At 37.8% G+C, this 17,319-nt stretch overlaps 1 protein-coding gene across 1 annotated transcript in view; it reads left to right on the plus strand.

The window, feature by feature from the left end:
* Positions 1-648: 648 nt before the first annotated feature.
* The window catches only part of LOC149154734 (uncharacterized), a 178,899-nt gene continuing 162,228 nt past the window's right edge, over positions 649-17,319 (plus strand). Inside the window, 3 exon segments of the mRNA XM_089440765.1 lie at positions 649-1,069; positions 2,922-2,999; positions 3,335-3,391. Coding sequence (XP_089296891.1) covers positions 1,001-1,069; positions 2,922-2,999; positions 3,335-3,391 — 204 coding nt within the window. The 5' untranslated portion in view covers positions 649-1,000.

The following is a 17,319-nucleotide window of genomic DNA, read 5'->3' on the forward strand; positions in this document are numbered from 1 at the left end:
GCAAAACTTACCTCCCAACTATCTTTTAGAGCCACCTCATCCAAAGTTCATAATTCAAGTGGTTGGGTGGAATATTTGTTCTCGTCCCCACCCCAACTTAATTCCAATAAGTTTACATGTTAGTCTACTATAATAAGGCTAGAAAAGTAGATGCCCCATAAACTATAAGTCCACTCTCATGTGCCTTAAAATGGCGTGACCCTTGCTAAATCATAACTTATTAGTATATGTATAGATCGTTAAATATACTTTTAAATTATAATATCAAAAATAATTTAATCTCTCATCTAACTTAAATCATATTAACAAACTATAAATTAAAATAATTAAAATTTATTAACCCAATAACAAATTTCAAAGCCAAAACACAATATTAATAAAACACTTTATTTTAAATTTCAAAGCCAAAACATAATCTTTATTGACAAAAGCCCTATAGTTAAAAGGTACATCACCGAGACATCCAAATTCACCTCATTAGGATCGGACCTTGCTCTAAGATTTAGGAATGGCGTGGGTGTCGAAAGGTGATGGAAAGAATTGATTCTTGCGCAAATTTGGAAAAATTTCCATCATAATTAATAATTAATCAAATTATTAATAATTAAAGGCACAATATAAAATAATATTGGTTTAGAATTGGAATAAAATTGAGGGGAATTACGAGTGAATAGATGAATGCGTGAAAGAGATTTGCAGGAAATGTCATCCGAGTATTTCTCTTGTTCTTCACCAAAACACAACAGAAGCTTTAAAATCGCCATCCAACGGCCAATTTAGCTTCGGATCGGCTTCAAACCCTCGGCATTTGCTCGCGGATTCAGATGCGGCTTTCAATTTTGTATTTTTTAACCCCTTCGATCCCCAATTCGAACCCTGGATTATCAGATTTTAGGATTTTTTTTATTGATTAAATCCTCGATATTTACAAATCCTCAAAGAGGAATCCGGACTCAATGCGGATCATCGAGATCTAGGGAGCCTGCAACTGTCGGTTGCCATGGCAACAAGAAAGGAGCGTAGCTTGAAGCAGCTGTACGAGCTCACCGATGAGCTGAAAAAAACCAGGGTAAGTTAAAGCGGCCTGTTTTGAAGCTTTGTTTTACTGTGGATTAAACCTTCTATACATGCTGTAGTCTGTTGTCAAGCATGGAAGTCATTACCCTGCCTTGATCATATACATGCCCCGGGTATTGAAATGAAAATTTTGCAAGGAAATTTTGGTTTTTAACTTTTTAAGCAATTTTAAAAAAATATGTGAAATATTATCTTAATTTATCAAAGTTATTCTCTTAATTAATTAAAGCGTTCATTTTTATTTTGTTTTTCCTTTTTATTTTTTGTTATTTTGTGAATTGCATGCTGTCTATGCCTCTCCGGGATCATAGATGACGAGCACAGGAATATAATATATTTGATTGGAGCATTTTATGTCTGAGGTGCTTTCAGGATTAGATCCTGAAGAAGTGCAAGACAAAAGAGTGATATAGCAAGTTGATGTTTGAAGGAAGCGATCTAGTCACCGATTTATTGAGTCACAACTTAAGAAGCGGATTTGAGATTTCATTGGAGTTGCCCAAGATCCATATTGCTTATAGAGGAAGTGCTGTTGTCTCTGTGCCATGCCTCAAGAAAAAATTAACGACTGGCTTGATTAATGGGGCAATTCTATCATCTAATCCGTTGCCTCAAGAAAAGGACAGGGAAAATTATGCGATTTATGCAATGATGTCCGAAAAGGCTCGCATGCGACTCTTTTGAAGACCTAGGCACTCTTAGAATGAAGTCATGCACTATGGAAAATAGTAAATTGTCATTGAATTGTTTAAAGAGAGAGGTCCCATGATCATTACATAAATTGCCTGTTTATACCCAACAACAGAAGCTCATTGCGTGGGAGGCTGGGGCTCTGGTCATTGAGTAATGGCTCAAGAAAAGGTAGGGCATAAGATTAAAGGCATGAGTAATAAATGCATTAACGTCCTATTAGAGCTCTCTAACAAACCAAGCTTATTCTCTAAAGAGGCTAGAACCCTTGATGCTTTAGGAACGGAACTTAACTTTAAACAGGCACTGGTGTCATTAAATCATACCTTGAAGAATGAATTTGACCGTTCATTTGAATTTTGCAACTATTTCGTTTTTAGAAACAGCCTCAAGAAAGGGAGAAAACAATTCTTCACATTGTGCAATAACCTATATTGCATGATGAAATGGGCATTTTTGCCACTCAGTAAACATGGAATGGAATTGCTTACAAGTTACCATAGAAAAAACCAAAGTTTTGTCACAAATTCATTTTTGAAGGAAACAAGGATCATATTTTGAGGGAGCAGTTGGAAATTCATTACTACGAAAGAGCTTAACCTTTTTCCCCAATGTAACAAAACAACCCACCCTATAGCCTATAGGCAAGGGGAAGATATTCCATAGGGCTTAAGGCTGTACAATAAACAAGGTTTAAGTCCTGAGCTCAACATGTCACTTGCGTAATTGAAGTCCTGAACTCAACATGTCACTTGCGGTAATTGAAGTCCTGAACTCAACATGTCACTTGCGGTAATTGAACTTGGATGGAGAGAATAACAATCATTTCTCCCAATCACTTGTGGTAAACCCAATTGACATGAAAGAGACTAACTTTTAAAGAAACTGCCAGTGCACTGGGTTCATAGGCTTTTCACGTGTATTCATTTTAGTCAAGATCATAGAAAGAATGTTTTCCTATATTTCGTGGAATAAGAATTCATGATCATCATTGAAGGCCAGATTGAATCATTTGGTTCACTATGTTGTCTATTCTATTCTACTGTTTTTATTTTTATCTGAAGTGGAAAGTTTTTTTTTGCTAACTGCCTTTTTGCGTGTATAATTCTTGTGGTTTGCATACATACTTATATACATGAATTGTTTTGCTGTAGGTAACACCAATTCTTGAGGGAAAGTGCAAAATGCAAGGACCTGTAGATGAACTGGACTCGAAGGCTGAAACAGATCTGGTAAGTCAGTAACAGTAATGGCTATTGAAATTATATGGTTGAATTGAGTTTACTTTTGCCTTTGAAGTCCTGTATGGCTGCATGCTTTTGTGCTGCCTTGTTAGTATAATCTTTAGATAAACAATGTTATGTCTGACATACTCCTGCGGGTCTGGATGAACATTGTCATTGCTTTGCTATCATTGCCTTCAGTTAGGTTATTGTGAATAGTATTAGGAGGAGGTATTTCATTTCAAAAGTTTTATTTCATGTGAATAATGATAGTCTGGGCAGATGGATGGCTGTTGAAACTTATTTTACTTGTAAGTTTCATTTCATTAAAGCTTGGTTATTAGGTGTGCTCTTCAGCATTTGGATCAGGAGTTGTACAAAACATCGCATATAATTTTCAGGTTATATCGTGTGCTCTAAATGACCTCTACTAGGATCGTGTGGTTATCTTTTGCTCTAATATTTTGCTCTTCAGCATTTGAATTGAATTGAGTGTGCTCTAAATGACCTTGATATTGGGAATGTGTTATATTTTTTTTGCATGGTTACAATTAGGTGTTGTTTGTATGTGTTAAGGGGTGGAGTGCCCGGAATTTTATTGTGGTTGCTTTTGGTCTGTAAGGTGTGAGGCTAATAGGAGGGGGAGGGCGAGGGTCTCTTTATAGCATTTTGGTAGGGTCTGGACTCTGTGGATTATGTTTTTTGTTTTTTAAATTAAAAAACTGAATTTTGCATGTTGGGTGTGCCATGATGGGGTCCAATACCTACTCGACCAAGTAGGGCCGGTTTAGTACTGTTATCAATCTGAATAGCAAGGTCATTAAGGTCTTGGCAAGTCTGTTGGATGGACACACAGAGGGTAGGGACCCTCTGTGTCACCACGGTGCAAGCCCCAACTGTTTAGACCCAAGAACCTTCTAAATGGTCAAGGAAGGAGTCTCAAATATAACCCCAACTAATTCCGAACAAAATGAGTGCCTTATATGGGGTCAAGTTGAGGTGGAGGTGTTAACTTCCGAAAAACTGTCTAACTGTTTAAGATATAACCGTGTAGCATAAAATTAAATGGTGGATTAATAGACACCAAATCACTAAAATATATTGTGTGACCAATCGTTTTTGGTGCACAAAATTTATTCTAATCAAATATGCAATTAGATCTCTATTTGGACTATTGGTTAAGGAATTATGGATCAAATAGCTTGCTGCCTTGTAAAATCAGAATGTATAAGCTGCGTAAAACATAGGGAAAACATCTTGTAAAGCCCAAATCGGCCACCTTATGAGTGCATTAGCACTCCTATATGTCTAGGGGTGGGAAGGTTTGAGGACGTAATTTGAGGCTTATGAGGCTTCTCCCCAACCTATGACCACTGATAAAGACAATTGTTGGAAATTGCTTTTTCAGAAATTGGGTTGAAACCCTTTTGGGCAAAATTACCCAAAAATTCCAAATCTAAAGATAAACTTTAAATATAGCTGGAAAGTAAATGAAATTCACTCTAAACAAGTAAAACTGACAATATTTGGCACAATAGAGTTACTAGAGAGGTTTCTTGAGTACGACTTACTTGTAAGGTGGTGGAAATGTCTGGTTTTGTTGCAGGTCTTGTATGCTACAACCATTAGAAGCTCTCACATGCCAGACAATTTGATTAGATACAAGTGTGAGATGTGCTAAAATAAATTATTGTATATATCCTTGGTCAGATCTAACATTTATAATCAAATTCTCCAAGGTAAAGCTTGCTAAATATGAGAAAATAAATCAAAATTCAGTAGGCACAAACCCTAATCGAATGCGAAAAATAAAAAAGTTTTAGAATTTTATAAATAAGGAGTGGTTGTTGGATTATATTTTATACCAATATTACCTCTCCTTGCTGGGATGTGAAACAAGCACCTAAGTAAGTCAATCTTGTATAGGGTCAAGGGAGAGAGTTTGGTCTCTTGGAAGAGAATTCGTCTCCACTATTGACTTAGCACCCTCTTTAACTTTCAAACTCAGCTAGGAGTAGCCTTTTCTTGTGGTGTTCTTCGTCTTCAACTTGAGTGAGAGTTGAATACGAACTTTCCTCAAATTTATAATATTATTAATTAAGAAAAAAATGTAAGTAAAAGTCATCGCACAAAATGAACTAGCACCGCCTTAAGTTGATCTTGTGTATGGTCAATGGAGGGACTTTGGTCTCTTGGAAGAGAATTCACTCCCATTATTGATTTAGCGCCATTTTTAACTTTTGTACTTTAGTTGTGAGTGGCCACTTCTTGTGGCATTCTTTAGTATTCAAGTTAAGTGAGACGAATATGAGCTTTCTCCAAATTGAAGCTCCCCTTCGGAATGGTTCAAATTGTTTGAAGCGATCCACTTGCAAAACAAGTGAACAAAGTGGGGTTTCCCCTTGGTATGCCCTCTCCATGTGATTGCGCGTGATTAGGAGTTATTTAGAATGCATGCGTGAGTGAACTAAAGACCACTGGGACACATGCACTGATTTAGGAATGAGTTGGCACTTTAATTGGAGTTAACTATAGCGCATGCATGCATTGGGAGATAACTAAGAGTGTAGTATAGTTAACTAGGTGCATGCCTTTTTCTCTCCCACTTCACAACAATTTGACATGAGTTAGATCCAGAATATCTCCCCTAGATTGAAAGCATGCTTCTTCTCTCCACTCCTTCTTTAGTTGAACTCAAGCGTGCTTCCTTAGCCCCCTCGCATGGCCATCTCATCCTAGTTCACCATCAGTTAACTGAAATACATGAAAGAGAACTCCAAGAAGACTAGCGAGTTAACATTTCACATCTCCTTGAAACCTTCTCTTAAGTCCCATGCTTGAACACTTTACTTTGGGTCATCCTCAAGTTGACAAGGCACACCTACACATCAGCTTGAGTCTCACTAATGTGCATGGGTTGAAGACAAAATCTTGCATGGATAATTTGACTTCCATAGTTGATAAAAGGAGAAGGTTGCTTTGGTAGTTGGGAGCTGTATGTTGTGAGTTTTCTAGTTTATGCTGCTACGATTTTGGGCTTAATGTTTGACAACCTTAAGTATCCCTATTTTAGAGAGACATATGGGCTCCCCCTAGTCAGAAGGGTATATTTCAGTTGAAGAGCTTCGGTTTGTGAGATCCTAGCACATCATATTTTCTGGGCTGCAATCATTCATCAAGCTTAGAGGTCGATTTGGAGATAAAATTTAGAGGACAATTTCAGATTTGTGTTAATTTCAGCATGCAATCTTCATATTTCTAATTTCTAATTTTTGTATGCAAATAAATTTTGAAATTTTGCTGTGTTTTCATTTTGGAAACATTGTTAATTTTCTAGTATCTCTATTTGGGGGATATTACAGTGGTATCGCAGTTGCAAGAGTTGGCATCCTGTTTGTATTAACTGCATGTGTGAAGAGGGTGGTCATGACTCATAACCTGGAAAAATGGGAGGAAATAATGGTTGGAAATGATCAACCATCACCATCAAGTGAGGAGGAGGCAAAACAAATGTTTGCACAATTGTTAAAACAGCTACAAATGAACTACCCTTATTTAAGTCAGATGGCTTAAAACACAACGAATGGAAAAGCTGGTGCATATGGAGGGATTGGAAAGTAGCAAGGTTGAAGAAAACATTGAGCATTCTTCTTGCAAACCTTCAGGTTCAACACAATCTAGACTTTTCATGCCTACTTTTGTACAAGAGGATGAGCCCACAAAAGAGGAACACATGGAGGACAATAAGGACGCTGAATTATTAGCTAAGTATCAAGCTTTGGGGGCAGATTTTCAATCAGCCATCTCTTTTAATTACTACTTGGAGGTCACTGTTACCCACCAAAAGTGGGTGACCCCATAGGATAATTTTTCTCCTAGATTTGTCTTCAGCCGACAACCAACAACCCCTGACAACCACTAGTGTAGCCGATATATTGTGCCATTTGATCTCCGCTCCCTAAGCTAGTCATATGTCCCCTCATCCATTTGTTGAGAGCGTATGTTTGAAGATGGGCCATCCAATCCTAAAGGTATGTTTTCATTGTGCAATCGGGTGCTTATGCTTGTTTTTCCTTGGGCACTTTGGGCATGGATTATTGGGTGACTTGGAAGAAGGATGAGTTTTGACTGTAGTTTTGTTTCCTCACCTTAAATGAGTGGTTAATCCTCAATCATAGTTCTGTGGGAACTCCCTTATTGGCTTATAGCTTTAGGAAGGACACTACTTGGAAAACCTCGATTTTGGTAGCACAGTCTCATTTTCCCGTTTCACATTTTTCACTTCCCTCCGCACATTAGAAGTTCTATTTCATCATCTTCCCTCTTTGAGTCCACAAGGTGTTGGTACACCCCCTCCCCTTGTCCACATGTTTGGGTCGTGCCTGGAAATATTGCCCCGGAGGTTGATGCAACTATAAAAAAGGTTAATAGTGTATCGTGGCCACAAGCAAGAAACAAAAGAAAAAAATATTATAAAATGCAAAAGATGGCTGAGACATTGTATTAGCACGTGGGCAAAAGCCAAACATGAGATCTACCCCTTCATTATGGCCATCACCTTGGTTCCTAGGGCCCCATGAGTGCCCCCACATCATTAAGGAACCCATGTACATTCCAACCCTTGGTGAACGATGAATTGCCCCACCTTAAGGAGGTAATAACCGCTTATATCATATGCAACATGCTCTCATATCCTGGAGCCCCGAGTAGTAATACGAAGAAAAAATAAGAAAAAGGTGAAAGGCAACTAAAGAAGGGTGGAAAAACAAAGGCCGAGCTAGCTCATGTATCCATGATTGCTTTCTCCGACATCTATCCACTTAAATGTGTGGACATCCCTCATCATTACCACCCTTGAACCCATGGCATTTAGCTTTGAGACCCCTGTGTCCTTATCCACCTCATCATTATTCGCATGTGATCCGTAAATTGCCGTGGATATTCCATTGAAGAGTTCGTCACAACATATTTGATAAAATTATATTTAAAATATGAAATTCTACACTATTACAGTTTTATTAGATTTATGGATTTGTATATTTACTGTTAATAGTGCATGTATGCGAATTAAAATTATGCAGAAAATAGAGAACAACGAGATAAAGCTCACACATTTGACACAAGATATGCTCTGGGAAACCCTTTCGGAAAAAAACCCAACTGGAAGGTGAGGTCGCTTTGGTCTCTTTTTCTGAATGGAAATATCGTTGCGAGTACAAAGAATTATGGCCTGTGGCCCATGGGCTGCTACAATGCACAAATCCTCTCCGTTTGCTCTTCCTCCTATCCCTCTTGGCTATTTTCACTCAACTATGGAACAAATGCATTCGAAAGAATGGAATCCCTTTTCCTCTTAGTGGCTTGGTTATAACACAACCCGATAGCCTACTAGTGGTTAGGTTTGACTACCTCAACTCTTATCCAAAATTACAATATAGACTCTTCTAGAGTCTTCTACATCATAATCATGTGGCTAGCCTCCTTTCCATGAATAATGCAGGTTGATGTGGCATCCTCTCAAATTATGGTAGTGAAAACAGGAAGGTCAAATTTGAGTGGCATAACTTTCGCATACAAACTTTGATTGATGCGCTTTTTGCGCCATTGGAAAGGTCTCTGTGTGTAGAATAAAAGTAAAAGGTGTGGCACTACAACAACAAAGTTTTACCCCCCAAAAAATGTCGTTTGATGCCTTAAACGCTCCCATAATGTTTCAAACCCTGTTTTGCCAAACTAGGTTCCGCCAGTAAAAATGGTCCCATGAGCTGATTCCTTTACTTTTTCCACTCTGAAAGCATCAAGATGGATGACAAACATTATAATGATCCAATCTGAATCACACCTCCCCATTTTGGGGGGCTTTTAGTCCCCAAAAGCCTTTACTAAATGAGGTGAGGATTTTTTTCCTCCACCTTCTATCTGGTGTACCATTTAGCTTTGCATGGAAGTTGTCCTTTTAACCCAATCTACCAAAGGCCATGTTGCCCCTGTCTTGTAGTTCTCGACCTCTTTTGCAAAATTGTATCTTCTGTCAACTTTGGTTGAGCATCTAGTGCCAAATCCTCCATAGAAGGTAGGACCCGTTCCTCCTCCTGATCTATCATGGAAGGCTCATAGAGTTTCAAATTCTGTACATTCACAATTGAGTAAATGCACATATATGGTGGTAAAACTGAGTCGATGGGCGTTATCACCACCTTTTCTAGTATCTTGAAGGGACCATACCTCAAAGCCTTGATTTTCTTACTAGACCCTTATAGCCTCTCCTTGTTCAACTATAGCCATACTCTGTCTCCCACCTTGAACGATTTCTTTGTTTTATTATGATCATGCCCGACCTTATATTTCTCTTGTGACTCCTACAGTGTCTCATGTACCTGTATATGGATCTGCTTGATCTTTTATACAAACTTTTCAACCCTCAAGGCATCTCCTGTAAGATATTCCCTCACTCCTTGCTGCCCATATGCATGTCCAAAGATGAAGGTGGTAAATATCCAAAACATGTTTCAAATGGGAACTTTCTTGTAGAAGTGTGGACTGCTCTATTGTAAGAGTGTTGTAAATATACCAGATTTTCTCCTGTAAGATCTTCCCTCACTCCTTGCTGCCCATATGCATGTCCAAAGGTGAAGGTGGTAAATATCCAAAACAGGCTTCAAATGGGAACTTTCCTGTAGAAGTGTGGACTGCTCTATTGTAAGAGTGTTGTAGATATACCAGATTTTCATCCCAAGTCTTCAGATGCTTCTGGTTGTATCCCTTCAAAAGTTGCACCAAAGTCCTGTTGACTACTTCTGTCTGCCCATCTGTTTGTGGATGGAATGTTGTAGATCTCTTCAACTTCGTGCCCATATTCTCCCACAATGTAGTCCAAAATGCACTAAGAAATCTCGTATCCTTGTCTGAAACGATGCTCCTTGGCATCCTAAAGTGCACCCAGACGTGTCCAAAGAACAAGTGCACTGCTTCTTGCCCACTGATGATCTTTTTACAAGGCATCAAAACACACATCTTGCTGAACCTGTCAACTACCAAAGTTATGGAAATACTTTCTCAAGGACGAGTGGGTATAGGGAAGGGATGATATAGACCCTGTTTCCTATTGCTAGGCTTACTGGTACAACAAAACAGGCATCCTCTTATGAACATAGCTACCTGTTCTTGCATCTTGGGCCAATACACATACCTTTGCAAGTTGGCCACAGTCTTTGCTACACCAAAGTGCCTTGCAACCTTGGAGGTGTGAGCCTCTAATCAACTGCAATTGCTCACCTTTAGGAACAATAAATTATCTAGCCTGTAGAATAACCCATCCTAGATATGGTAGTCAATGGTGTCGTCGCCATTGTGTACATGACTCTGACTCTGCAATTGCTGAAACACCTCCTTGAATTCCTCATCCTTTGAATATGCTTTTCTATATGCATCATGGGTGAATGGCTCATGTGCATAAGAGTCCCCAAAGCTGTGATCTTTGGTGTAGGTGGCCTTGAAAGCACGTCAACCAACTTGTTTGTGCTACTCTTCTTGTACTTGATCACCAAATGAAACTATTGTAGAAACCCATCCACTTGTAATGCCCGGTCTGCTATAGCTTACTCTAGGCCTGCAAGTACTGTAGTGGTTGGTAATCTGTGTGGATTATTGTTTCGTTTCCCATCAGATAGTGCTTCCACTTGTTCACAGCTTGCACCAGGGATAAAGCTCTTTGTTTTAGGTAGGGTAGTTAAGAAATTCCCCATGAAATACTTCATAATGGTAGCATATAGGCCTTCCTCTCTGCATCAAGACCGCTCCCATAGCATACCCACTCGCATCTGTCTCCACTTCAAAGGGCTGTTGCAAGTTTGGTAATGCTAGAATTGGTGCTTCATTGATTTTCTTCTTTAGCTCCTCGAAATCTCTCCGCTGACCCTTTCCCCATTGGAAACTCTTTGCCACTTGTTGTTATGGCATGGAACAATGCGGCTACTGTTGAAAATGAGGCTATGAATTTCTTCAAGTACTATGTTGCCCCAATGAAACTCTTGACCTCAGAAACATTAGTAGGCATCAACCATTTCATGATGGCTTCCATCTTGGCAGGATCTATCTTCAGCGCTCCACCTATCACACACCCCAGATACATCAAAGATTGTTGTGCAAACTCACACTTCTTGAGATTCACTAGCAGTTGGTGCTTCTTTAGTGTCTCCAACACCTGTGTCAAATGTGAGATGTGCTCTTCCCAGGTAGCACTGTACCCCAATATATCATCCAAATAGACAATAACAAATGAATCTATAAAAGGGTGAAGTACATCATTCATTAATCTCATAAACATAGCTGGTGCATTACATAGGTCAAATGGCATGACTAACCACTCATACAAACCTTTCCTAGTTTTGAAGGCGGTCTCCCAAGGATCTTCTCCTTTGACTCAAACCTAGTGATATCCAGATATTAAGTCCAACTTGGTGAAATGTTTTGTTCTTGAGTGTGATTTTGTTCAATGCCTTGTAATGTATACACATCCGCCAAGTCTCATCCTTGGCACAATGATGATGGGTGACCCACATGGTGATGTACTCGGTCGAATGACACCCTGTTTCAACAGCTGTTGCAACTATTTCTTCACTTCACTTGCTTCTATAATAGATTGCCTGTACAACCCAATGTTTGGCAATGGGGAGTCTGACAATAGTTGGATCTCGTGCTCCACTTTCCTCTTAGGTGGTAACCCTTTAGGCTCTCAGAACACATCCTTGTATGCCTGTAGCAACTCTTCTAGTTGTTGTTTTTGTTTCTTAATACACCCCTCCAGGGATGCCTTACCTCTTACTGACTCTTTTACAAACTGATTTTCTCTTAAAAACAATAAAACATACTTCTTGCTAGAACTAATCAATTTCTTGCCTTGGTTGGCACTTACCAGTGAAATTTTCAACTTGCCTTTGTGCACATTGATGGTGAATGATTTTCCATCATTGACGAGCCGACACTGGTTGGCTCTCCGCATGAATATTGCATCTCACATGTGCATGTAGGGACTCCCAAACACGATTCCACATACATTAAGGGGAGCCACATATAATTCTACTTCATCAATAAAATCAACATTGATGGGAAATATAATTTTGGACTGTTTTGTTAGCTTCAGCTCCACATAATTTTTTATTCATCCCAGTGGATATGGGTTTGGATCATCACGAACTTCTAGCACCAAATTCTTGAACTACTTTGCTGTAATGAGATTCACTTGTGATCTTGACTCAAACAAAGCATCAATATGTCTTCTTGACCTGTATCTTTATATGGAAGGGTTTGGTCATTTCTTTCTCTTCTTGTTACTGAAGGCTACTCAGATTCGCCTCCTTTTGACTGATGTACAAACAATCTTCTCATCTGTGTTCAAGCTGCTTTGAACTTGGTGTCTCGAATCAGTGGCCATGAGATTCTTCTTCTTATTTTCTTTCTTTTTGTTCTTTAGGTTAAGCTTTGGATGCAATTTCTAGCACGTCTCCTTTGTATGGCCATCAATGTTGCAACAGTTGCTGGGATCTTTGCACTACTGTGCTGTGGCTGTAGTCTTTTTATATTTTCCGCCTTTTTGCTTCTTCTTCCCCTCCTTAGAAGCATCTTGTTGCTCCTTTTGCTTCGATCCACTTGATTGTGCTCTCTTTAGGCTTGTGTTCTCCAAATATTGTGCCTGTGCACAAGCTTCGTCCACTGATTTGGGCTGAACAATATCACTTGCTCCGGCAGATGGCAATGTAGACCCTGTTGACCACTACTGGTCAACTTCCCATGCAGTACACCCTCTTTTCTTGGCAGAAAGGGGTAGCACCTGAACGACGTGTCCGTGCCAGCCTATAGTCATCAGCAGCTTGATCATTTCAATTGTAAACCCAGTTTGCATGTATGAATTGTAAATAATCTAAGCAGATCAGAGTCATGTATGTAAAATTGCCTAGGTGGACCTAACTTTCTAGTGGTAATCTACGTCCCGGAAGGTTTTTTGTCTCACCGATCCATGGATCGGCAGAGTTTTCCTTCAAACCTGACCCCAAAGCCGGGATGGATTTTGTCGTTAGAACTTTAGGAGAATCCTAGTGTGTTAATATGCTAGATTATAGTTGTGTCGCAGAACTGGGTGATTTATGAGGGTCTGTGTTTAAGTGGGCTTGTCCCCTTGAGATGTAAGTTGTAAAAGTCATGATGTAATGTGTCTTGGGGGTCGAAAAATGTTTTAAATCCCCTCGTGAGTCCTAAGTCCTAGGTCCTGGGTGATGTTTCCAAAGGTTTAGTTCGATGATCCATTTAAAAAATGAAATAAAATAATAAAATAAATAAAAAATTTAAAAATTTAAAAATTTAAAAAAATGAAAAAAATAAAAAATAATAAAAAAAATTTAAAAATTTTAAAAATAATAATAAAATAATAAATAATAAAAAAATTTAAAAATTTAAAAAAATGAAATAAATAAAAAATAATAAAAAAAATTTAAAAATTTAAAAATAATAATAAAATAATAAATAATAAAAAATTTAAAAAATTTAAAAAAATGAAATAAATAAAAAATAATAAAAAAAATTAAAAATTTAAAAATTTAAAAAATAATAATAAAATAATAAATAATAAAAAATTTTAAAATTTTAAAAATTTAAAAAAATGAAATAAATAAAAAAATAATAAAAAAAATTTAAAATTTTAAAAATTTAAAAAATAATAATAAAATAATAAATAATAAAAAATTTAAAAAATAATAATAAAAAATTAATTGAATAAATCGACGGATGAGATCAAGAGATGTCTTGATCTTCATCAACGGTCGAGATCATTTCTACATGGATCATTCGAACTAGCCGTTGGGATCATTTCCTTTATATAGGGTCTTAGCTGGTCATTTCAGATTCATTCGATCTGTGAGTCTAAGACTGAAGAAGCTCTCTTGTAAATCTGTTTCTGGTTAATAAAGGAAGACTTTGGGGTCCATATCTTGCTGGTGTTACTCTCTTGGAATGCTGTGAGATCATTTCATTTTTTGCATATGTTATTTTCAGCCATTAATATTAGCTTCTTATAGAGTATTGTGAGCACAGGTATCTTGTTCACTTGCTGGGGTTTGGGTGCTGTTAGGGTTTCTGAAGTAATGGCAGGTATCTCCATTATTGTTTGAGATCTAGCAGCATTTTTGCCCTCTTTGTTGACGGTTGTTTTGAGCTGTGCAGAAAACATTTTCTGAAGGAATTTTGTGGGCGTTCGGGGAAGTTCTCGGCTGAACCAGCCAACTCCCGCAAGCATTTTTTGCTGAGCCCAGTTGGATTTGATCCTAGGTCTATCATTCGGTTTATTTATTTGATTTGCATGAGAAATTTTCTGAAGTTCTTCACAGTGACAAATCTGAAATTTTCGTTTCGTTAAAATATTTCCGTTCTTATTGCTGAATCTGGCTGTTAAGGGGCCAAATCTGTAAATTAATCAGTTGTCTTAGGGTTTCAATTTTCTCTGATCTAGGGTTTCAAATTTTTTGCTTTATGCAGTTTTTATCAGGGTTTAGGGTTTTTAGGTTTCATTTTATCACATAAAAAATTTGGAAAATCATTTTTGCCAGTTTCAGTTGTTTTTCATGTTATATCTTAAGATCTGAATTTTTCAAGTCGAGATGCGAATATGATATCTAGTTAATGGTCTAGGATTCTCGTGGTGGTTTAAAGCATTTATCATTTTTCAAAATTCTCAGTCGCTGGATATCGTTTGGTTATGTGATTTCGCTGATACCTTTTGAAGACAAATGATTGCTATTCACGGTTTATTTTTCTATATCTAACAAGTAATCATTTTAACAATAATCTCTTAAGGCACTGGTCTGCTCAATTAATCAAATCATTTTAGTGCTTTTTATATCGTATCTCGTGTCTCCCAACCAACTGGTCGACAGTTGGTCTCATCATCTCACAGGGACTACCCCCCTTAGCCGCGAGAGACAGGCTTAAACGGAGGGATCGGGGATCAGAGTGACAGCCCCCGGTCTGAGCGTTGTCGTGTCAATCCGCGCGACAACAGACCCAAAATACTTGAGGAGTACATTTGGATTCTTTGGGGAGATACCCAACTTTATGGCCATCTTTCTGAACTCTGTGGTGTACTTCTACATGCTTTGCCTTGACTTTTGCTTAAAGTAGTGCCACCGGATCCACTGGTCTTCTACATACCCAATAAGGTAAAACTATGACTTAATGAGGGTTTTGAAGTTCCACTTAGTCATCGGAGGCGCTCCCTCCAACCTCAGGGTCTCCATGTGGCTCTCCCACCAAGTCAGGGCATGGCGCTTTAATTTCAGCCGTGCAAATGAATTCTTCTGTTCTTCGTCAATTTGATGGATGTTGAAATAGACTTCCAGTTGTTGTAACCATTGATTTAGCTTCAGAGCATCGATCTTGCCGTGGAATGACTTGATATTGACCTTTGCTTCCATTTTACATAGGCGTTGTGATTGATTCATGACACTCAAAACTGGGTTGATCCTTTCTGGGTTCTTTCTTTAACTGGTTCTCTGTTTCTTCCCAATCTCTTGATCCCGCTTCTAATTTGTCCTCTACATTTGAACCCCCATCTTCTCCAAATATCCCAAGCTTATTGCTTAGGGCCGCCATGAGGAGATTTACATTATGATTCATATCAGTGACTTATTGTTCCAGCCACAAAAATCCCCCCTCTGCAACATCACGAGGGTTTTTCACAAATTCGTTGGCCATGATTAGGGCTTTATGACTTTTGGCCCAGCCGATCTAGATCCGCTATAAATCTTCACGATTCACTCAAAGAAATCTACTTTGATACCAATATGATCCATAAATTACCATGGATATTCCACTGGATAGTTCGTCACAACAAGTTTGATAAAATTATATTTAAAATTTGAAATTCTACACTATTACAGTTTTATTAGATTTATGGATCTATAGATTTACTGTTAATAGTGCATGCATGCGAATTAAAATTATGCAGAAAATAGAGAACACTGAGATAAAAGCTCACACACACATTTGACACAAGATATGCTCTAGGAAACCCTTTCATGAGAAAAACCCAACTCGAAGGTGAGACTGCTCTGCTCTCTTTCTCTGAATGGAAATATGGCTATGAGTACAAAGAAGTATGGCTTATGGCCAATGGGCCGCTACAATGCACAAATCTTCTTCGTGTGTTCTTCATCCTATCCCTCTTGGCTATTTTTGCTCAACTATGGAACAAATGCACTCGAAATAATGGAATCCCTTTTCCTCCTAGTGGTTCGGTTATAACACAACCTGATAGCCTACTAGTGGTTAGGCTTGTCTACTTGAACTCTTAAGCAAAGTTACAATATAAACTCTTCTAGAGTCTTCTACATCATAATCACGTGGCTAGCCCCTTTTCCATGAATAATGGGGGTTGATGTAGCATCCTCTCGAATTATGGTGGTGAAAACACAATTTTCCATCGAGTTTCTGGATGGGGAAACGTGGGAGCGGGGATACACACAAAGGTCACGTATATAAGCAACCCCAAAATTAAGGGAAATTTTAGGGAAATGGGGAGACGTCAGAGTCATAAAAATTATAAAATTATTAAAAATTTAATATAGAAAAATTATAAACTTATTTAAAATTTAATATATAAAAATAAAACATAAAATCCCAACAATATGTAAATAACTAAGTAAATAGTAAATGTTCATAATTATGAAATGTACATCTAAATATGATCATCATTTCGTATTAGACTATTATGAATCATAATTATCATTTGACATTTTTGCAATCATCAATGTAAATTGTAAATCTAAAAGTAAATTGCTAAATCGAATCCATCATTTGAAATTATGTAATGTTCCATCTAAATTCATCATTTGGCAATGGGCATTAATATTATGCAAGGTACATCTAAATTAAATTAAATTTGACAATTGAAACTACATAATGCACATCGAAAGTAAATTCATCGTATGACAATGACATTATGCTTACGTCTAAAATAGCAATAGAATACTAAACTAAAAGTAATCATATAAAGCAATGAAATGCTAGTAAATTTCTCAAAAAGTACTAAATAATAAATCACAACTCCAATCCGGTGGCTCCAATTCATAAAATGGAAATCGCAACTCCAATTTGGCAATTCCAAGTCGCAAAATAAAAATCACAGCTCCATATGTCTTAGGCCCCTGATCGATGGTAAATTTGAATCACAACAAATTGTAGATGGAAAATGTTGAGCGACGACAACAAGAAAATCTCGAGCACAAGGTAAAATGTCGAGCGACAATAGAAGGAACATATTGGGCAACAGTAGAAGGAAAAT

Source organism: Pinus tabuliformis, chromosome 9 (genome assembly GCF_031772625.1).
Source record: "Pinus tabuliformis cultivar Carrire ecotype Pingquan chromosome 9, CPIR1, whole genome shotgun sequence".
Classification (NCBI taxonomy): Eukaryota; Viridiplantae; Streptophyta; class Pinopsida; order Pinales; family Pinaceae; genus Pinus; species Pinus tabuliformis.